The sequence below is a fragment of the Chelmon rostratus genome, chromosome 24, assembly GCF_017976325.1.
Source record: "Chelmon rostratus isolate fCheRos1 chromosome 24, fCheRos1.pri, whole genome shotgun sequence".
Lineage (NCBI taxonomy): Eukaryota > Metazoa > Chordata > Actinopteri > Chaetodontiformes > Chaetodontidae > Chelmon > Chelmon rostratus.
In genome coordinates, this window is record NC_055681.1 from 4,817,107 (window position 1) to 4,840,396 (window position 23,290).

Here is a 23,290-nt window from a genome sequence, read left to right on the forward strand (position 1 = left end):
GTCATCTTTACAAACAGCCAAGCTCTACATGTCTATTTTTTAAAGGAATAAGCTGGTGTTTTTGTGTATTTTATTTTTTTACACCAGACCAAACAATTTTAGCTAATGCACGATCAGCCACCTTACCACAAAAGTTTTCACCTGATAGATATCAAAAACTGTGTGGAATGTTTTGAAAAATGACCCGCAGTGACATTAACTGTACACGATTTCCAGTGAACTGGGTAAACATGCAAATAGAGCGCTGCGATGTCTTTGATGTGAAATGTGCAGAAGAGATGCAGTGATGTTTTTTCCCTTTTTGGAGATCTATTTAGTGCATTTCAGACCTGACAGTATGTTGGGATAGCTTGCTTTTGTACCTTTCCAGACAGGAGTTCATTCAGAAGGCTGTCCTTGTGCCTTATCAAATGCAGGCACATTTTCTTTTGCATCAGACTCAGAGGGGGTGATGAGGGTGAGCCAGGGAACCTTACTTAGACTACTACTTGCAGACAAAACAGAGTCCACTGCTTTCACACTATATTTTATAGCCAGAGATGGATGTTTGTAGCAGACACAGAGGTGGAAACGACACAGAAATAAATGCACTCCTCAATTCATTTCTTACTCCCATGCATAATGTCTGGGCCTTAATGGCATGCTGTGCTCTGGCTAATTCAGGAAGCTAATTGAATGATTTGGAACTGACTTTGGGCCATTTTAACTGTTTAACCCTGCTGTTTGCCTGTAATTTAGTTTAATTCCTATTTCTCTTCTGCCTGCCTGTCTGCCTGTCTGCCTGTCTTTGTGTTTGTACCTCTCTTCGTGTGCTTCTTTTTTCCGCCTCTTTTGCATTTGTCAAGGAATCTTTCTGTATCTTGGCGAGTGACTATTTCTGTTACATTTCAAAGCAGCACAAACAAAAGTATCATTTTATTCACACCGTTTTCATGTTTCTTTTTAGACAAGTGAGAGTGAAAGGTCTAGAATTACAAAAAAAAAAATTCTATAAATAGTTCTTTCCTCTCCCACCACCATGACCTCTTTCAGCTGATTGGGCGTGGCAGATACGGCGCCGTCTACTGTGGCTCCCTGGATGAGCGGCCCGTGGCTGTCAAGGTGTTCACTGCAGCCAACCGCCAGAACTTCCTCAATGAATGCTCCATCTACCGGCTACCGCTGCTGGAGCATGACAACATTGCCCGGTTTGTGGCTGCCGATGAGCGGACAGGGCCAGAGGGACGCACTGAGTACCTGCTGGTCATGGACTACTACCCACATGTGAGTAGCAGAGGAAGCAGTTAAGTCCAGTTCTTTCTGGATGGAGAATAACTTCCTTCATAATCCTTCATTTTATGGGTGTCAAAATAATCAAAGATGAAATAACATGAAATAACCAAAATAATCTTCAGGAAACCCACTGACAAAAACAATTTATTGAAATTCAAAGCCGCCATCCATTAGCAAGAACATGTTACACTGGAGAAAGAGATATCCAGAATCATACCATAAAAAGACTTTACTCTGTAAAGTAGGTTTTTAACTTCATTCATTCAGTTCAATCATTAAGACTAATACTGAAACACTGGCACATCCTGTTATCAACGCTGAACAGCACTTTCCAGTAGCCTCCTTTGTTTACATGCAGGAGGTGAAGAAGTCTGAGAGATCACTTGCTGAAGGGAGACCTCAGGCCTTCATCATAGAAAATTCCCCCTGCAGGTCACGTACCTCATGCAGCAATATGGTGAAAACTGATAAAGCTCACACACAGGAAATGACTATAAAATCAGATCCCTAATTACCTGTAACACCTTGCATGAGATATATCGACTATTCTGTCAATGCAATAAATACTCTATCAGTCAAACCTCTCCAGCGTTATAAATAAGGCTTAATGAGCACAGAAGTAGTCTTAGATGGGCAGATGTGGCTCACCTCAGTGAACATGGACGCAAAACTGAGGATCTAAAATATATTGCAACTGAAAAAGTGTGGCTCAATCACGGAGGTGGCAATCTTGAAAAGGACACAGGTGTGAACTGTCCACCTGTGTTTGGATGTGATTATGTGAGTCCATTCTGGGTGAAATCACAGTGATTCATTCACCTGTTAACTTACCTAGCAGCCTGAAGTGAGGATTGTATCCCTGCACTTGTACACACTGATGAAGGCCGGATGGCTAGATGTGTTTTGCCAGACGGATGATCAAGTAAACCTATTAAACGATACACTGCTGAGTGCGACCCGCTCTTCTTTATATGGACACATACATCTAGGGTAACGCACCACTTGGTCAGAGCACATTGGCAACCTTACAAATAGAACAATTATTTAGTCTGTCTGCTCCACAGGGTGGGTGGCTTGGCAGGGGCTGAGGAGATTGATCCTGGTCCCACCTGCAGGGGATTTATTTCCCCGTCTTCTCACTTCAGTGTGGGTTCTGAGGATAGACAGGGTACAGCCATTGTAAATTCAAAGTGTAATCTTTTCACACATCTCGGCTTCTCCCGCAGACAAATCAACATGCAGCTGGTGTAGCAAAAGAAAATTTCCACACTGACTGCAGAACACTGCGTCTGGAAACTCTTCAATATTAATGTGGACTTACCTTAAAACTGTTTGCTGTCCAAGCCCTGACCCTCATAATTAGAAGTCAGCTGATCCCCCATCCAGCCTATGAAAGGAGCGTATTGTGCACTGTAACTATTACTCTAATACATGTTGTCATGGAAATGTGGTGCAAGCCAGGACAGGAGACTGGGACACATAATGCATTCAAGTAAATGATAATATGATTTATTTAAAATGAACAGATCTAATGTAATTTTCTTTAGTAGCGGATGCGCGAATTGCCTTGTGATTGATTTTGAGAGAAAAGATTAAATGCATGTGTGTGTGCTTGTGGTTGGGGTTTGTGTGTGTTTGTGCGTCAGGACCATATCTATAATGGAATATCAAGGCTGATGGAGAAAATTGAGGAAGGAAATGAATCATATCCAACATAATTTCTTACTGACCTTTTTTATAGAGTTGTTGATACCTCTTATACACCGTCATCTTTGCAAAAACGTCTTAAACCACAGTTGCACATTGTTTTCTTCCTGCAAAAACCTCACAGCTCAAGGAAACTGCTCTGTGCTGATAAAATATTTTGTAAGTCAGTATTATTGAGAAACTCTGCCGCCCCCACACGCAGCTCCAGCACAAGGAGGGCCTTATTAAACGTTCTAAATTCTGAATGTGAAGATAATGCTCTTGCAAATTGTCAGTCTTGACCTTTTTGAGATTTATTCATGATTAAGATGCCACAGAACATTAATAGTAACATGATCTTTGTTCCAGTGCAAGTGTGTGAGATGCGGTTGAATATAGCAGCATAGCCTTGCATATAATTGGGTGTCCCAGGGTGGCACAGTTAAACAGGAAGTCCGATAAATGTCCTCAAGTGATGTCACTCGATTTTGTGTCGTCGAGTTTGAATCTGCGGATTTGAAAGAATTGAGTTTACGAGACCTCTGTAGCTGCTCCTTATCTGTGCTTGATGCTTGGAGCTCAAGATGGCATTAGCTGCTACTAGCATAACACACCTGAGTTCTGTCCTATCAAATCATAACTAAAATAACCAGACAGGTTTTATTGTATGCACATGCCTTATACCAATTACACTGAGCCTGATCTGAGCATGCGCACGCACACACACACACATACACACAGCTGACTGGATAATTCTCACAAATCCACTTTGATTTTAACAAGTCAGAGAAATGAAGTATGCCTAATACAACACAGTATCGTAGACGATGTTACATATTTAGAAAGTGCTTCATATGCAGAAATGCTAGAACTGCCAATCTTAAGCTTCAGGCAGCTGTGTTAACTCATGCACAGCAGATTATTAAACAAATGACGGCCAGTCAATGACTACTGCACAGTACAGGCTTGCAAAACAAAGAGCCTTATCAATCACTGGTTGCACTGGGAGTGACATTAGTTCAGGCTGACAGGCTGGCTCATCAATCACCTGGGCTGGATATGGCTCAGCGGCATCGTGGGCTTGGGAAGCAGGTAAGCCGGGCTCAGCACGCTGTGACCGGGCTGAGGAGAGCCACCGTCTGTTAAATAGAATTAGGGGCTTTTCTAAATTTGAGTCGATGTTACCTGCTGGCTGACTGTGCCCTCTACTGGAACCCTCTGAGCTAATACTCATTTCATTCATGCATTTTATTAACTCATCCATCTTTCAAATGGGCAGCACTTGCACAAGATAAGTCGCCCCTGGCCCATCCGTCCCTACACAGTGGTTGAACACACACATCAGTGACTGTTTGTTGCTTGTGTTTAAGGTGGAAAACACAGTCAGCAGTTTTATTTTTGTTTTTTATTTTTCCCTCTTCCAGGGGCTCTCCTTATCTTGTTAGACCTTGAAAGTAATGCTGGTGATTGATTTTTATCTGTATTGTCTCTCCACCTTTCCCCTGTGTTTCTCTGTCAAATCTCCCTTGTTTAAATTCCTCCCCCATCTTTTTCCCTCCTGTCTTTTGTCCCTCGCTGTCTGCACCCTCTCTCCTCCCCTGTGCCCTCTCCTCGTGGTCCTCTTCAGGGCTCCCTGAGTCGCTACCTGAGCGTCCAGACCAATGATTGGGTCAGCAGCTGCCGGCTCGCTCACTCCGTCACCCGCGGCCTGGCCTACCTGCACACCGAGCTCTTCAAAGGAGGTGAGCTGGACGGCACATGAACACACACAGTTAATTACATAACTGTTCACAGTTTACTGAGGCTCAAGTTCCAAGGCTGCTACTTCTATCTGTTACTGAAACACAAACATGTAGAAGGAATTGTAGTTGAAAATAGGAAAGCTTTTTGTGTGTGTATCCCAGTTTCGATTATTAAGAAAGGCTTTATATGCTGTGTGTGTGTAATTCTCTTTCTATCCTGTCTCACTGCCTAGTTCTTGAGCCTTATTACGACCTGCACGCTGCAGCTCCACGTGGGTCTGTTTGGCTTGGAGTGCTTTGCATCCCTGCATTTTGACAAACACACACATACACTCTGCGTGCACGCCCAGCCAAGGGTATTTATAGACCGGCCTCAAGCTAGCCTCAGAGAGAGTGAAAAAATGGAGAGAGCGACAAAATAGGGGGAAGGAAGGCGGAGGCGAGATAGGGATTCAGATGACATGTGACTGTCCCTGTGGCTCGATAAACTCAGTCTTAGGAGGCACAAGTGACAACTGAACTGAGCCTCAGCCTCAGCGGTTGAACTTGGCCCTCCCCTTTTCCCTTCATCAGCACAGATACACATCAAACAGGCTTAGAAGTGAAGAAGAAAATGCACTCACAGTTGTGTGTTTTTGCGCAGGCATGTGACACATACAAGCGGGGGCGTCCATCTCCCCGTGTTCGGCCCCCCGTGAATCTAAAGTGATCCGCAGAGCGTAGACGTGACAGAAGAGAAAGAGAGGGCTGGTGTTTGTCAGCTCTGTGTGTAGCTGCTACAGCAGAATCTCTCAGCCTTTGATACAGTCGTCATCCTCCCCCACTCCTCCTGCACATCAATGGCAGGCAGCAGATAGCTGTGGTGGCTGCCACAACTTCCAGCCACCCTCTGCCTCACTGCACCCTCTGCTGGGCAGTAAGATACTGCAGGCAGAGGCTACTCTCTGATATGGTCATAATCCCATTGTTGTAGATTAGATTAGTGGGTTTAGCTGTCTGTTGACAGTGCAGCTTGCTTTGCTGAACAATGAGTAATGAGGGGAATGGAAAGCTATATGAAGGGATTTTCTGGATGTTATCATTCATTTGCAAATACCACAAACACAGCCTGAGTACATTGTATCTGGGAAGCAGGGAATTTGGGGAGTGCTGTACGGCTTAAATGTTTAATGAAAAGTAAATTAGCCCAATTCTTTTGTCTTGTGTCTTACCCTGATCCTTCGCTATCCTTTTTCACCCCCCCCATCTCCTGTTTCCCCTCCATCCAGACTTGTACAAACCCGCCGTTTCCCACAGGGACCTGAACAGCCGAAATGTTCTGGTCAAGGCTGACGGCACATGTGTCATCATCGATTTCGGCCTGTCCATGAAGCTGACGGGAAACAGGCCGGCGCGTCATGGAGAGGAGGAAAATGCTGCTATCAGTGAGGTGAGTGTTGAGGAGGAGGCAGAAATCAGATATTAGAGATTTTCAAATCTATATGTGAGTTCACTGCAGTAGAAGACATTTTCTAGGTATTTGTTTACTAAAATGATGTCTAACTTTTGAACATAGTATCTCACCTTATTGTTTCTTCCTCCTGTCTCACCTCAACTTTCATCACATACATTTTCCTCATCATCCACCCCTCCTGACGCCTCCATGCCCCCTTTTAATCCTGCTCCGTCTACCAGGTGGGGACGATCCGCTACATGGCTCCAGAGGTGCTGGAGGGGGCGGTGAACCTGAGGGACTGTGAGTCGGCGCTGAAGCAGGTGGATATGTACGCCCTGGGTCTGATCTACTGGGAGACCTTCATGAGATGCACCGACCTTTTCCCTGGTGAGACAGACAGGACTGTGCGACGTCTGTTTGCTATTGTGTGGATCAGATTACACACGACATACAGCAGAAAGCCATTAGCTACACATTTATCATTGTGGGAAGCAAGTAGACACACAGTTATAAGTGTAATGAATATTTCTGCTACATGAAAGATATCTGAAACACATCCTTCCTCTTGCTCTTCTACCTCTAGGGGAGTCTGTGCCAGAGTACCAGATGGCCTTTCAGGCGGAGGCAGGGAACCACCCGACGTTTGAGGACATGCAGGTCCTGGTATCCAGGGAGAAGCAACGGCCCAAATTCCCAGAGGCCTGGAAAGAGAACAGTTTGGTACGTTTGTATGTGTGTGGAAGCAGAGCCAGAATTTAAATTCTAACACAGCAATAACACGAGATAAACACCGTCAGCAGGTTGTGATAGATGTCACTACAACTTCAGGTATTTTCGGTTTTCTGAGAAATATTAAATTATTATTTTAGATACTGACAGTACAGACGGGAACTTTGGCCACTGTCCAGATTCAATGTTGAAAATAGCAGTTTCATGGCGTGTGTGTCTCACTATTAGGATGCCCTGCATTCCTGGGGGGGCTCAAAACTAAACCTTATTTATGAGAACGTAACAAATATGGTCATTTGCGCACTGCTGAAGAACTTCGTAACTTACAGGACATATGTCTATAGTGATCAGTGTTTATATTGTTTATATTTCCCATATTGTGAAATATTAAAACTGCGTCTTGTGCAGGCGGTTCGCTCGTTGAAAGAGACGATGGAGGACTGTTGGGACCAGGATGCAGAGGCCCGCCTCACAGCACAGTGTGCCGAGGAACGACTGGCAGAACTGCTCCTCATATGGGACCGCTCCAAATCTGTCAGCCCCACACTCAACCCAATGTCCACAACCCTGCACAACGAGAGGTAGCCCCACAGACAGAACTACTTTTATCATTGTGGTGCTTATTTCAGATGTTCTCTTTAACATTGACTGCACTGTTTGCCTCTCATTGTTTTCTTCCAGAAATCGTATGACACCAAAGTCTGGCCCGTACACAGACCACCCCTCCACCTACATCGAAGAGCACGAGGGCGTGGCCAAGAACACGCAGGCTGACACCAATGGCTCTGTGAGCGGTCGAGCTGGGCCTGGGACCGGAGAGAGAAACAGGAATTCCATCAACCAGGAGCGCCAGCAGCAAGCCAACGCCCGCCTGCCCAGCCCAGAGGGCAGCAGCACCAGCATGGGACTGAGAGGCAGCCCCTCAGCCTCCACTACAACCACCACTATTATCTCTGAGTCAGAGGGACCTGTAGGGGTCACCACGGTCCCAGTTTGCCTCCACCTAACCCAGGAAGACCTGGAAACCACCAAACTTGACCCGAAAGAGGTGGACAAGAACCTGAAGGAGAGCTCAGACGAGAACCTGATGGAGCACTCACAGAAGCAGTTCTGCTCTCCAGATCCACTGAGCCCCGGCAGCTCCAGCCTCCTTTACCCCCTCATTAAGATGGCTGCTGAGGCCTCAGGCACGTCAGACCCCGCCGCCCCCATGCCCACCACCATCTTCCCCCTGCCCAAGCAGCAGAACCTGCCCAAGAGGCCGTCCAGTCTGCCCCTGCGCACCAAGCCCACCAAGAAGGAGTCGTCATCGTCTTCGCTCAGGTTCAAGTTTGGACGCTCAGGGAAGTCCAACCTGCGGCAGGTGGAGGGAACAAAGATGAACATTGGTGCAGTAACGGGCACAAACACAGCTGTAGAGGCTCATCGGGGCACAGGCACAAACAACACACCCGTTCTACGGGACACACATGTCAACGGAAGCGCTAACGGCGCTGTTAACGGTCATGCCAGCACTGGGATCCCATCCATGGCTACAGGTGGAGCGACAGGTTTTGGAGGATCCAGCATAACTCAGAACGGGTCCGGAGCCCTGAGGTCGGACGACGGTCGTCTGAGCCTCGGCATCATCACGGCCAGCCCTGACGAGCACGAGCCGCTTCTGAGTCGCGAGCGGGAGCAGCCCGATCCGAGAGACACGTCCTCGAGCGTCGCCTCTCTCCGCTCAGCCCGACCCAACACCAACAACAACAACAGCAACACTGGCCATGGCCAAGGGGACGGAGAGAGCGGAGGAGAGAGTGATGGAGGAGAGGAGGAGGGGAGCGGGGAGGGAGGAAACAGGGAAACCACGGGGCCCCAGGGAGAAAGCTCAGGGTCGGGATCCGGCACCGCTGACACCCAGGGGACAGCTCCGGTCACCATGAGAGGGGAGGCCCTGCTCAGGCAGCCCAGAACCCGTAGGCCTGAGAGGCCCAACTCCCTGGACCTGTCCTTCACAACACAGGACCTGGCCTCATTAGGTGATTTTATACACTGGCACCTCACACAAGAGTAGCTGTGCAGAACTCCACACCCAGATCTTAAAACAACAGCTCACATGTCACCCAGTGCAACAGTGTGGCTCGTTGATGTGTTTTTAATTGTTTCTGGACAACAAATGAGCTCTAAGGCACAGAGGAAGAAGATCGAGTGGAGTACTACTCACCTGCAGAAATAGCCCTAATGATGTCATACAAACTGGGGCCATGAAGTTGTATAGAGATTGGTATTTGCTAGGGTGTAAGGGTGTAATTAGTTGCATTATGGGAAATGTAGGATCCAGTGTTTTTGGAGCAAGGCCTATGCACTGTGTAATACAGAATTTCTGGACTGCTCTTTTAAGTATTAACAATACTAAAGTGGCTTTTTCAAGGAACAGGAGTCTTGCATGGCCACCTACAGAGACTGGTATTCAATGTGTTTCATGTATACTGGTGTTAAAACTTGCAACATGATACTGATCAGCTTTCCTTCCTGTTTCAGGGGAGGGGTTGGTACAGGCAGATGGAGCCTTGGGGGGGACAGGAGAGAAGATCAAGAAGCGCGTCAAAACTCCCTATTCCCTGAAGAAGTGGCGACCCACCACGTGGGTCATCTCCACAGACACCAGGGGGCCAGAGGTCAACAACAACGGGTCCTCCCGTGGTCAAGGTCACGGTCAGAGCCGACCCAAGTCCAGTTCAGCGATCTACCTGCGGGGGGGAAGCTTGGCCAGCGAGCCCAGCGACACACATGTGTGAACTCAGACCCTCTGACAAGACTGAAAAAAATAACCAGAGAACGTTTGGTTTCTGTCTGTTGAGCTCTCTGCTCTCAATCAGCAAGAGGAAGCTATGGAGTGTCTTGTGAACAGTCGAGTCTGATCGTGTACAGTAATTAGGTCTGTCTCGCTCCTGTGTGTCTTTCTGATGATGGCATTGCTTTAAATGGAATCCAGCTATGCAGCATTCTCATCCGCTTCTGTTGTCTGCATTTTATTAACCTGTAATCGTTTTGTCAGTTTGTTTCATATTTCATCCTCATGAGCGTAGCAAAGTTTTGATGGATTTTTTTTTTTTCTTTTCCCTATGTGCACTTTGAACCGATGAAAATCAGTGTTTAGAACTCCTGTCTGTTGCGACCATGACAAGAAGTGGTCTCTAAACTTAAAAAGGCGATGAAATACAATCAACACTTTGAGCGCTCTCCGTCTCGTAGTCTGCTGTATCAAGCACTGTTTGAGAGTAGGCTCTGTAAAAGAACTGACGGTCTTAAAAGACAGAACAAACTACTTTAACTTTTTTATTTCCTTGATTTGTATGCAATACCAATTGTTGACTTTTTTGGCTATGTATCCATTTTTTGTATCATAATTTTTAATTGTGCAATAGGATGTAGCTTTGAGATGCTTTTGATGTTTTTATGGCTTCCATTACTTTGGTCGTTGTTTTATCCCGTCATTATTTTGATATGTTAATCTCTGTTGCACTTATGAATAGTCACAATCGTTTTGTAAACAATCCACCAACACTATCATCCCCTGACTTAAGAGGAGAAAATGGATGACAATCCTCCTCTCTTTCCTTCTTCTCTGGACTATTTTTAGGGGGGAACAAACACTAACAATCAATCCCAGCTGTCTGGAAAAGTGGGTTTTTCATGGTACTCGTCTGCTTGCACAATTACACCAGGAATGGCTCAAACTCTGGGGTCTTTCAACACTACAATCGCCAGAATCAAATCTATGGAGGGATCTGTTACGGTGGTTAATCACTGTACCACTATCACCTGACCTCACTGTAGACTGTGTGTTTTGCTGTCTGTCTGTGACTGAAAGATCAGAAGCATTAGTGCCCGGGCGACATCGCCTACCTGAGCAGCACGTGTGTGTCGTGGAACACACTAAGATGGCACAGCAGCCACGCAGCCCACATGGGCAGTGTGGCTGCTGCTGCATGTCGTCTAGAGATTCCGAATGTTCCTATTTTCTTTCCTTTTTTTTTTTTTTTTGCATGATGAGCACGGTTCTCAGCAAAAACACACCGTGAAAATGACCTGTTGATAGTCATATTGACATACCAGCAACATTACACCTTTCACAACAGTTTCAGTGTCTATATCTGCAGAATATGTCACATACATTAAAAAAAATTTAATGCTTCCTGCCCTCTAGTGTAAATGTGGACAGAATTTCTTCATTTGTCAACAAGGCTTTTATTGTGAAATATTTGCAGGTTTTGCAAATGTAGAAAGATGGGGATGGTGGTAGCAGTGCTGTCTGTGTGGATACCTCGCCTCAGGTGCAGCAGTTCAGCAAGGCAGCACAGGTAGAGGAAGGTGGTGTGGCCCGGGCCTAGAAAGACCAGATTCTTCTCTTGGAACCCTGTTGGAAATCAGAAACTAGTCTCAAAAAAACAAAAAACAACCAAACCCCTCTGAAGTACGCTGGATATTATTTCTGCTTCTTGTGTCTCATCCCTTGATGTTCAAATGACTGATTCAGTGTGTGTGTGTGTGTGTGTGTGTGTGTGTGTGTGTGTGTGTGTGTGTGTGTGTGTGTGTGTGTGTGTGTGTGTGTGTGTGTGTGTGTGTGTGTGTGTGTGTGTGTGTGTGAGTGAGTGAGTGAGTGAGTGAGTGAGTGAGTGAGTGAGTGAGTGAGTGAGTGAGTGAGTGAGTGAGTGAGTGAGTGAGTGAGTGAGTGAGTGAGTGAGTGAGTGAGTGTCTTTACGTCAGCAAGCATTAGAATTGTTGGGGCCTAGCGCTGTACAGACTTGCTGAAATGTCATTGTACTCATTCTGTATTTTCAGCGCTGCTTCAGGGCATATGAAAAAAGATCTCATTTATGTTTTTGTAATCTGTAATTTGTATGAAAAAAAACATGTATGTGTATTGCATTGATATTTGCATCATTTTTATGGAATTCTGTTTTGCATTCAATGGATATGGCCTTTGATTCCATTGCTATGCCTCTGCTCGGTACAGTTTCTGTAAACATTTTCAAGTCAATATGAAAGAAAAGATTCTCAATAAATGTATGAAATAATAGTTGGTTATGTATGTTACGGACATGTCTCAAGTGGGTTTCAACCCTTATATTCTGAAAGTACGTATGTTATCTGTATATTAAATATAAAGATACAGCTGGTGGCCTGTTAGCCTAGCTTAGCATCAAGAATGGAAACTTGGGGAGCAGTTAGCCTGACTCTCCAAAGGTGACAATCTGCCTGCTAACAACTAGTTTGCTAAATCTGCACAAAAATCTAAGTGTAAAAATGACAATTAGTGATTTTTGATGGCTGTTGGGACAAACAGCATTAAGAGGTTTTTCTAAAATGCCAGACTATTCCTTATAAAAACTCATTAGTAGTTGTGTATTGCTTTTTTCTATTTCTGAGGTGTGCATTTAAATAAAACATGCTTTAATACTTTGTAGGCCATTGAACGTAGGTAGACTATTTAAAATAGGAGCTCAAATTATATTATTACCAGGGAAGGGCAAGACTAAACCTTGTTTAGGTACCATTTTGGAAGCCATATTAGCTTTGGCATGCACGAGACACAGCCAGCAGCAGAGGACCACAGCTGTATGATGAAACAGTTGTGGTCCTCAATTTTAAATGGATTTAAATATGTCCGAAACAGGTTAAATATAGATTTTTTTTTAAACCCTGTCAAACATAACAAGCCGTCTTAGATCTACTAGAAACACCGCTAGTTGCTAAATTGGACACACGAGGGAGACGTTTCCTCTCCTCCGCTTGTTTACCTCACTTCTCTTCGCCGTCTGCTCGACGCGCCCTAGCAACTGCAGCATCAGCACGAGCAGCCCAGCGTTTGTGCGCTACGTCAGAGCGCTCCTTCGGCTCGGTCAAGTCAGCCAGACGTAGCCGAGGCGCCACCGGAAACTGACCGGCTTGCTTTTAAAATAAAACTTGACGATTGGCGCGTTGATTGTACCCATATTGTGATTTTGTAGTGATACTCGAGGTAAAAATTTCACTGCCAGTTGGCGTGTTTCGAGCTTATATGGCAGATATAAATTGACCCACAGTAAAGCCTTTGGGATCCTGGGCAGCAACAGCTAAACACTTTGAAGAACTCGTCGCGGGGCAGAACGCGACAGCGCAAATATTTTACTTTGAAAACAACAACCGGAAGCTTTATTGTTAATTTCACCGTGCTTCACACTGGTCCCTGTCCCCGTCGTGTCAAGCGAGGCTAGCCCAGCATCACCGCCTTCTTCTTTCTATCCTTCTGTATTTTCTGTCCTTCCGTTATTTTTCCCGTCGTTCTCCGACACTTCACGATGCGCAGCGCGTCTCCCCTGTTTTACACTCATTTTTCCTTCGTCCAGCAAGCGTTTTGGTAGCTGCTCCAACCGTCGTGCCGCATCAACCGGGAGAGAAAAACATCCATCCACGACGACGGGGAGGCAGGGTGCGAATACAGCAACGCCCATTTTGACACCTAAGTGACGGTATCACTACGGTACCCGTTAAGACGCTTAAAACATCTTTTCTATGTCTGCTTGTCCGTATCCAAGAGGGCTTTCCTCACTTGTAGCCTGCGCTCTCTTCCCTCCGCCCTGCCTCTTTCCACCGCCTCTCTAGCATCTTCGAGCAGCGGCAAATATCAACAGGGGCCGGGGTGCTGAGGACCTCCATGCCCCTTCGCATGCAGCGCACCTAGATCAGATTTCTGCAGGTGAGTGGGTTTTCCCTCCCTCACATACACATTTAACTCGTCACCATGAGCCTGGAAGACGCTCCTCTGTCGTATGGGTCTATACTAAAATGGTGTGTTTTGATGGTGGTGGGAATATGTGTGGGGAGGGGTTGCATGCTCGTCTCCCAGTAAACAAAACTGGCCTACATTATGCTGTGCTGGTGGTTGCATGGAGATTTGACAGGTGTAGTTAAGAGTTCTTACGCCCAGAATTGTGAATTTCAGGCGCTATCTCTGTCTTAGCCCTGATTTTTGATCATGACACTCAGCAATTTGCAAGATAAATGCATTGTATTATTTTCAATTACATTTACAGTGCACAGACATGGCAGCTAAGGCGATGTGCAGAAACAGTTGCCTAAACTAGATCTGGAATTATTCATTTAAAAGCAACCATTTTGATGACCTTTTAAGGATTTTTTTAAGCAAATGTGACTTTTCATCAGTCTACTATAATATTTGTATAGTAACAGTAGATTTATGGGTTTTGGACTATTGATTGGACAAAATCAGCAATTTCAAGGTGTCAATTTAGCATTTTTCACTAGTTTCTGATGTTGTATGCACTCAACGATTAATGAAGACAACGCTTTATTTACATCCTATCTTGTTGCTTTCTGTGCGAGATGGCTGTCCCACTTTTGCTCTTGGCTCATCAGTAAAGCCTAGGTTTGCAACTGATTATTATTTTCATCACCCAATTAATCTGCATATTATTCAATCATTCATTAGTTCTCTGTAAAACTCTGAAAAATGCTCAGGTTGATTCTTTTGTCCAACCTACAGTCCAAAACCCAGAGACTCTTCATTTACTCTCATAACGAAAAGCAGCAAAACATGTGACTGTTGGCAGTAGTTAATTAATTGATTAATTGTTGTCACTCTAATGAAGCCTTTCTTGTGTTATGTGCTAATCTGGTTTAAAGTGGCCTTAGGTGGTAACAAGTGTTGCCTCCTCAAAAAGCCTGTATTTGCATCCCCCACAAACCTAAGATACTGCCAAGGAACACGTTTGAACAGGTCTAGAATCAATATTGTGAATCTGTGTATGGATTGACGCTTAACACAGAAATGTGACAACAGGCTGAGTTACTACTACTACTACCAGTGGTACTATTACTGTCAACATGCAGTACATTGTAGTGGTTTGCAGATTTGTGTGGACTGAGACAGAAAAAGCAGCAGTCATAATAAAAAAAGTCTGAGCATTTTGCTAGTAGACTGCTGATGCCCAAAGCCCTTTTTACACACACACACACACACACACACACACACACACACACACACACACACACACCAGCGAGACTGTGTGAAGACCCGCTGGTCGGCTCCGTTCCCTAGCAACAGTGATGTGCGCTGGTCAAGGCCCTTGCCAAATTTAGCTCCAGGACTAGCACTGCCAGTCGATGCTGGGTGTTTGTATGTATTTATGTGTGTATGGTCCACATGCTGCAGGTACAGTATGCTGTTATCAGGACTGGGCAGCTTTTCAGCTCCCAATGGGACCATTTATCATGCAAGGTGCTTTTTTTTTGTTTTTGTATGTGTGGCTTCATTAATGCTGCATTGTTGCCGTGTTGTTTGAACTGGTGATTATATAAAAACCCTTGATATGAATATTAAAACTGATTCTTTTAGTTAACTTTTGAGTGCAGTTGAATGCAACGAGCGCCACTTCTTTAACACAGTTTAGGACCATATCTGAAAAAAAAGCCTCATCGTGAATCACTTTGCACATGGAGAGATTGTGATGGATGTCAGGGGACCCGTCCGATCGTGGAAAACATGCTGCTGCAGCTTTGAATCAGGGTCAGTCGGGCAGAAGCCAGCACCTGCCCTCACTCTACCCCCCTTTCTGCTTTAAGCTGTTTTAATGCCATTAACCGGGGGGCTGTGTGAGCGTAGAGGGGGTATATCCGCTCTGCCCAGCACGGGACGGATTAACATCAATCTGACAGCACACACACACTCATAGACACAAATGCACACACACACACACACACAAACCTAGACAGACAGAGCAAGGCAGCCATGAGCTTATCCTGCAGGCCAGCTTTGTGTCTGTTGATTTGTTGACATGTTTACTGTGTGTTGACAAATACCTTGTTTACATCTCCAGGCAGACCTAACTCATCTAGACTGCTCTCTCTCTTTCCTCCTCAGACTGCATCAGTGGCCTTAACCTCCCGCGTCTCTCTGTGGATCTCCTCCACGTCCTCCGGCACCCCCCCCTCCTCTCCCTCTGAGCGCTCTGCTCCTCATTCTCCTCTCGGTCCCCCGCCATCGCGTCCAGCTGTGGCCCTCACAGGGCGCGCTCGCTGGCTCTCACCTGACAGGTCCCTGGCCTCAGGACGACAGCCAGCACCAACACGTCCCCTACATGAGGGACAAAGCGACGCAGGTGAGTACTGTGGGGGGGTTTCGTGTCTGTGTGTGGGATGATGTTTTGCTGGGTGGTGAATGAGTTTGAGTCCTGTTTATGTGCATGAGTTCACACAGATGTGTGTGCAGGGAGAAGAAGAAAATGCAAATTATCCTAATTAAATACAACAAATAAAAGCTTTAAAGAAATGCTAACATCAGCATGCTAACATGCTCACATTGACAATGCTAACATGTTGGTATTTAGGATGTATCATGTTTACAGAGTTTATCTTTGTTTTAATGGACTCTTGACTGGATGATGGTGTTAGCTTACAGGTCAGAGGATCATCAAAGTCAATAGGATTCATCCAATAGCTCAGGCCAGACCAAGTAGTGCACATACACGCTGCTACCATGGCTGCAAAGGTTGGGTTGGGTAACATTTGGTAAATTAATAAGGAATAATCATGGCCCAAGAATGAGGCCCTGCACATCGTAAAAGAGCTTTGTGAGGATGGCATCACAGCATCCTTTCAAACTGTTCCTGTTGGAAGTGTGGATGTAACCATACAGATGTTGTGTCTCTGATATTTCCACAATTTAGTCCACAAAGATCCAGAAATATTAAATGAATGATACAAATTCATTGTAGGTAGTTTTTCAGAGTGGTCTTTACGTGTGTTTGTGTTTGTTCTTCAGACAAGCGCACTCGATGCTTGCAAGATGTGTGTGTGTTTATGAAGCAGCCAATTAATGCAAATAGGTTAGGAGAGATTGCAGACGGTTGCATCATGGCGCTGTGTTGCCTCTGACTATCACAGACTGGCTTTGAAGCGGACTCAGGTCAAACAGTAGCTGGAAGATATTTCTGCAGGTCATCTCAGTCGAGCAACCAGAGTGGTCACACAGATGCTTTAAATCGCTTCAGGCAATGCTTCTTAGCCCACAGACATACACACATATACATACAATAAAGTACTTTTAGCAACATTCTTAATTGTGTTATGGTACTTTAGTGCTGCTCATACTTGTTTGTAGACATAAATACAGTAATAACCAGCACTACCTTGATTATTATTGATGTTTTAGTGCTTGTTTTAGCCTCCTTTGAGTAGTGATTCCCAACATTTTTGGCTTGTGGCCGCTGTAGATGAAGCAATGTCTTCTTGTGACCCCTCGCCACCGGTGTGGAGAGGACATCTGATGTGCTCCTTCACAGCTTGTCTCTCTGTTTTTCACTGCACATATTGTTTCCAGCATGTGACAAAAGTCAAGCCTCTGAATCTTTAACACTACAAATTAATTTTAAACTCCTCCAAATGAGAGTCAGAAAGTTGATTTTAAGGAAAAAAGTCAAAAACGTCTCACTGCACTGGTAGATCTTCTCACTTGCTTTGAGAGCAGGTGACTTAAATGACCTAAGTTGCAAGCAAAACTGACTCAGTAAGAAGGGTGTTTTTGCAGTAATCTTGTGACCCCTTAGGGCAAGCATGTCAAACTATTCCATAAAGGGCCGTGTGGCTGCAGGTTTTTGTTCCAACCAAGGAGGAGCACACCAGGCCAACCAATCAACATCAATTAATCAGCTGAAGACTGAGATCAGCTGATTAATTGATTCCAGCCTGGTGTGCTCCTCCTTGGTTGGAACAAAAACCTGCAGCCACACGGCCCTTTATGGAATCAGTTTGACATGCCTGCCTTAGGGGGTCCTGACCTTCAGTTTGAGAACCACTATTTTTGGATTTTAGATATGCAGAAGTTAGATTTCAGAAACACAGGAGACATTTTTTAGCATGTTTTAACCTGTCTTGTGTGATTAAGGAAGCTTCCTATGCAGGACTCCAAACAAAGAACATGGATTATTTGCATTTTTTATGAGTTATGACATCCAGGTCAGTTTCATATGACTTTTTTTTCCTTAGCTCTAACCAGTGTGTGTGTGTGTGTGTGTGTCAGACCCCCAGGGCCTGGGCAGATGAGAGGAGGAGGGGCTCTCACAAACGCTCGGCCTCCTGTGGGAGCACCGACCAGCTCAAGGAGGTCAGTGCCTTTCCTGCATAAACAGCCACTTGTGTTGTCACGAAATGCTGTGTTCTGGGCACCATGCGTCAGTTTTCATCTGTATGTCTGTATTACAGCGTCTGTCTGTCTGTGAAACTCTTCAGATTGCCAAATTGCGTCAGCAGCTTCAGCGCAGCAAACGCAGCAGCCGCCACCGGAGGGATAAAGACCGCAAGTCCCCGTTCAATGGCAGCCATACCATCATCCAGTCGCAGGTGATTGATAGAGATAGTGTGTTTGTGTGTGTGACAGGAAGTAGGTTGGCTCCCTGACCTAAAGAGTTTTGAGGACGTCCCACTTTTCCTCACGTCCCTGTTTGGCTGTGGCGTGTGTGTGACGTGGGGTTTTTAATGACCTCCGGTCTATGAAAAGTCAGTAAAACTGGGCTCGTCACACACACGGACACCCACACACTCTGCGTGCCCACTCCTGTCATGTCGCTGTGTGTCGGCGATGGCAGCAGGGCCAGTCGAACGCTCCCTGTGGAGTCTGCTGGAGTGTAGCTGTCCTGCTTTCTGAGCCTCCTCGCGGGTGAAAAAAAACGGATCGTGCAACACAGAGCTCATTCACTGATAGAAGGAGCCTCCAGCTAACATGAACAGAGTCACATAAAGATAGCAGCTTCCTTCCCTTTATTCTTTATTATAGGAGGGCAAAGCAACAGTGCATGACATCATCAGTCCATATATTACTTAACATAAAATATTGTGCTTAAACATACCAAGCACCATTTCTGTCAATGTGTAATGCTGCAGTACTGTCTTGCTCCCTTCAGTCTTTAGATAAACAAAGAGGCAGAGAGGAGGCAAAGTTACTGCCTGATGTGAATTGAGCAATTTCGGTGTGAGTCACAGCTCAGTCATGTCTGAACACACAAACATGATGCACTTTGTTTGTAGGCTCGGAGTGACCTACACTTTCTAAAGATATCATCATTGTCCATGTCCTGAATAAATGAATAAATGTCCATAAATCTGTGTAGAAATCACAGAAAGAAGAACTGCAGAACTTGCCTAAGAATCGACACGTTTTTAAGTTTTCTTCAGTATCAAAAGTAATCCACATCCGCGAGTACACAGCAAACAGGAACTGCTGACGGATAGTCAGCATCTGCTAACTTAGCAACAAATAACAAATACAGGCAGAAAAAACAGGTTTCTTATACAACTTTAACTCAAAGCCACGTTAAGATTTAGTGTTTATACAAATAAGAAGTTGATGACTGGGAAGAACATAATTAAGCCATTTATAGTAGTGCATTGTTCCCTGGACCTATGAAGTAATGATTTCTGAGACCTTTTTCAAAATTTATGATTAATGGATACTTATGTCGGTCAGCTGTAATTTTTCATGTGTGGTCTGAAATAGGAAGCATGTATTTCTAATTTTCTTTTCTGTGGAAGCGCTTTCTTTCAGCTTCATGAAAGTCACTGCAACTTCAGTACGCAGGCGCAGAGTCGACATGAACTGCAGCCATGTTTGTGTTTGTGTCTTGCAGTCGCCTATGCCCAAAACCATTCTGATACCCATCCCTATATCCAAGTCCTCGGCCCCTCGCTTCCGCAACAGCGTGGAGGGCCTCAACCAGGAGATCGAACGCATCACCATCCAGGACGCCCCTGAAAAGGACGAGACCATCGTTGTGAGTCCCCCCACTCAATGCTCCTCAAGGTTTTTTTAACACCACCTCTGGCTGGGGGTTGAGCCCCCGGTGCAGCGTTGTTATTGTGACCTCATTTGTGACCTCATTTGTGTGACAGCCTCAGGATGTCCCAGATGGGCACCGCGCACCCCCACCTCTGCCCCCGCAGCGCAGCAGCAGCACCCGCAGCATCGACACACAGACTCCCTCCGGGGGCGGCCTGAGTGGTAACCATAGCAACTGCAGTAGCCGTCCCGACTCCATCTCGCCCTCCTACCTCACCGTCCTCAATGACATGGGTGGAGGCAGCCCCTATGAGGACAAAGGTGACCAACACACACACACACACAGACATACACACCACACGCTGAAGCCTCTCTGAGCGCGATCTGTTGCTGATGCTAACCTTTGACCTCCAGTCTCCCCTCTGCGCCTGTCCTCAGAGCTGAGCCCCTGCTCCCCGCTGCCTAAGTACGCCGCCTCCCCCAGACCCAACAACAGCTACATGTTCAAGAGAGAACCTCCAGAGGGCTGCGAGAAGGTCAAGGTGTTCGAGGAGTCCATGTGAGTGAGGAAATACCCTGATTTGGTTTTTGCTTTTTCAAATCTGGACACAACATGTTAGATTTAAAGAATATTCAATGAAATAAACTGTCTTTGAAGCTGCTATCAGCAATATTTTTCCATTAACAATGGATCAGATGACTATTTGTATGTTAAAGGTATCATTTGAACCCACAGAGAATTATCACAGACTCTGCAGCTCTTTTAGCTTCTCTCAGCTCGTTCAGCTGTCTGGATGCAGCTTTGCTGTTTGGGTTCACTCTCACTGCTCTCATACACTGAAACGTGTGTTCAGCGACAGCAGGCGGCTGTTTCCAGTGAAACCTGCTGTAATCCATCTGCCCAGCACCAAACAGCAGACCAAGTTAGCAACGAGCTGGTTAGCATAGCACCTCTGGTATTAGCGTATGTGTGATGAAGGCTAAATGTGTCCCTGTGTGTGTGTTTCCAGGCCCAAACCTCTGCAGGAGATCCCTCCCTTCTTGTGTCCCGACCGCAACAAGGTCAACTTCATCCCCAACAGCGGCTCTGCCTTCTGCCTCGTCAGCATCCTCAAGCCCTTACTCCCCACCCCGGACCTCAACTTTCGCCCCGGGGTGGGCCTCCGAAGCCTGTCCCCGTCCCTCGTGCCTCTGTCCACCCAGCCCTGCCTCCTGGAGGAGCCTGAGAGCTTCTGATGGTCCTGGAGGGCTTTAAGTCCCCACAGACCCCCTCCCCTCAAAAGAAACCCCCCTCTTTCCCCCACCGCGATATCAGAAAACATTGGAAACTAGGAAACAACCCTTCTGCTCCAAAAAAATGCCTTCAGCATGCCAGCTAAGCTCTCTCTGATGTCCTTATCTTGTTGAAAAAGTGCTCCCCACTGCCTCTCCTCCTCAGACGACTACAACGTGAGAGTCCTGCAGCCCTGTGCGGGTGTTTGCAGCTAACATTTCATCGCTTTCTTCTACCTTTAGTGCTGGTTATGTTCCTATTTTTTGGGAGGAAAAGGGCGACAGGACAGACTCTTTTATTTCATCGTATTATACCATGGCGCCTTTCCACGGACATATCTCTTTTTCTATCTGTAGTTATTTCTCTTGATATGAAATTTGCCTTCCATTACAAGAAAAAAAAAAAAAAGAGGCCGCTGGTTTCCTTGGCGACCGAGAGTTTGACCACGGAGGCTAATTTTGGTGCTGCAAGATAAACCGTAGCAAAACTTGAACGGTCGTGACAAGGAGAAGTTAAAAATGTGCCTGATATTTTAGACCGCTCAGTTTCGCTCAGCCAGCGCAGTGCTCTGATCATGTTCGCTCCTTTAGCACGGCACACATGATGTTTGCACTGCGGTGGCCATAGATACATGTGTCTATGGGAAACACAGGCCAGGGCTATGATGTGTGCAGCGTGTTCAACCTTTGTCTGCTTGCCCCTCCTTCCCAAGCGCCAGCCTTTGCTCACAGTGTCCCTTTTTACTCCACCGCCATCACAACCACCCCCTTCTGTTCCTCCATTGCCCAGCTCTCTCTCTCCTTTTCTTTCCCTCATGGTCGCTGTAATGCCGATTCCCTTCTGTCTTGCTCAGTGTTGTTGTGAAATGCGTCCAGAGGGGCCTCGTCCTGGCAGGACAGGCTCCCTGCCGGTCGGGCCCAGAGCATGGAGAGGTTTGGTGGAGCCAGATACTACACTGCAGACCACGGCTGTAGACGGAGTTCAGATAGGAATCACATACATACAACTAAAAGCTGCAGTGCAGAAAGCTCACATGCAAACCTTAAACACCTACTTTGCACTAATCAATATTTTTATATCAACAATAAATGAAAGCTTTAGCTCCCCTCAATGCACAGCTTTCCTGTTTTGGTTCAGCCTCACAGCTCGGATCCATCTGTGGATTGAAACTTGTATTTACATCTTGTTTCCATAAGTGGCCAAAAGAATCAATTATTGCAGGTTAGGACTAAGTAGCAACAATCAAAGTCGGATGTTGTGGTTAGATCAGATTTGATTGACACACACAACCAACGAACCGTCACCACACTTTAATTGACCGGTTACTGCTCTCTGATTGGTCCACGGTGGCATCACGTTTTCCTCAAATCAGCCACACCACTTCAAGCCAACGGGAAAAACAAGACTGCAGAGTTTTGATTTTGCCATGGGAGCCAATCACAAGAAAGAGTTTCAGTGTCAAATTCTCACGTTTCTCAAGTCTAACGAGCAGAGGAAATACACTCTTGCATCGACAACAACCACCTGAAACACCACCTGATTGAGGCTGAGTGTAGTGTGTTGGTTGGCAGCCTCTCCACGCCCCGGCCCGTCCTCCTGTATATGTCATTACTACTTGACTGTGCCTGCTACGGTGGGATAGGAATGTACTGGTTATGTAAATATAGAGGCACACTGTGTTTGTATTATCGGCTGACAAAGATATGTATCTGAATGAGTCAACAATTGTACCATATAACCCCCCCCCCTCCTGCTTTTTTTCCGCTGAGTACTGTGAATTACTACATGTCTCATTATTGTGAATAATAATGTATTTATTTATCAGGAGTGTAATTGGGTCTGCAGAGAATTTTAATCAAGAATAGATTACATCGTCCATCTCAGGTTGTAGTGAATAGGTTACAAAAAAAAAGATATACTAACTTTTCAGCGCACACTAACAAGTCTACACTTCTATTAAGAGAGCAAACCAACAGCTGCTATCGATGTAGCCTCTCACAGTGGAAATCCTGACTGACTGATGTTAACCTGTAGCAGAGCAGACGTCGAGAGAAGCGTGGATGTCATTTCCCGGTGACCTGATTTGGCACGAGTAACGCTCCTGTAAACGAAATTATTGAAGAAATGAGTTCTGTTCCAAAATGAGATATCCGCTCGCTGAAAAACAATCACACCTACAGCGACACGCTCGTCTTTGTCGTTTTTAGACGTCTGTTTACAACAACAACAAAAGGAGTTTGAAAGAGCGGCTTCATACATGTGATAATAGATTTGTTTCAGATATTTCTTTTCAAAGTGGATAAACAGCATTTTGGAATGAGGCTTGACACAATGAC

General features: G+C 45.7%; 2 protein-coding genes across 2 annotated transcripts in view; both read left to right on the forward strand.

Annotated features, from left to right (window-relative positions):
* The window catches only part of LOC121627290 (bone morphogenetic protein receptor type-2-like), a 29,047-nt gene extending 17,549 nt beyond the window's left edge, over window positions 1–11,498 (forward strand). The window contains exons 6-13 of the mRNA XM_041966127.1: window positions 1,033–1,263; window positions 4,586–4,700; window positions 5,969–6,129; window positions 6,375–6,522; window positions 6,719–6,855; window positions 7,273–7,445; window positions 7,546–8,885; window positions 9,388–11,498. Of these exons, the coding sequence (XP_041822061.1) occupies window positions 1,033–1,263; window positions 4,586–4,700; window positions 5,969–6,129; window positions 6,375–6,522; window positions 6,719–6,855; window positions 7,273–7,445; window positions 7,546–8,885; window positions 9,388–9,644 (2,562 nt within the window). The 3' untranslated portion in view covers window positions 9,645–11,498. The remainder of the gene's footprint in view (window positions 1–1,032; window positions 1,264–4,585; window positions 4,701–5,968; window positions 6,130–6,374; window positions 6,523–6,718; window positions 6,856–7,272; window positions 7,446–7,545; window positions 8,886–9,387) is intronic.
* Window positions 11,499–11,951: 453 nt separating this feature from the next.
* Window positions 11,952–20,917, forward strand: LOC121627678 (protein FAM117B-like). Its single transcript, XM_041966705.1, has 8 exons — window positions 11,952–11,987; window positions 15,903–16,010; window positions 17,930–18,013; window positions 18,139–18,249; window positions 19,533–19,676; window positions 19,795–20,002; window positions 20,120–20,240; window positions 20,692–20,917. Exons 1-8 carry the CDS (start codon window positions 11,952–11,954, stop codon window positions 20,915–20,917), a joined length of 1,038 nt encoding a protein of 345 aa, XP_041822639.1.
* The last annotated feature ends 2,373 nt before the right edge of the window (window positions 20,918–23,290 follow it).

What these genes read in the sequence shown, in the direction of transcription:
- LOC121627678 (XM_041966705.1), top strand. Translation starts at nt 11,952, where the DNA reads ATGTCTCAAGTGGGTTTCAACCCTTATATTCTGAAA. An exon ending in TCAACCCTTATATTCTGAAA is followed by an intron (nt 11,988 to 15,902) that starts GTACGTATGTTA and finishes CATCGCGTCCAG; the next exon opens with CTGTGGCCCTCACAGGGCGC. An exon ending in ATACCATCATCCAGTCGCAG is followed by an intron (nt 18,250 to 19,532) that starts GTGATTGATAGA and finishes TGTGTCTTGCAG; the next exon opens with TCGCCTATGCCCAAAACCAT.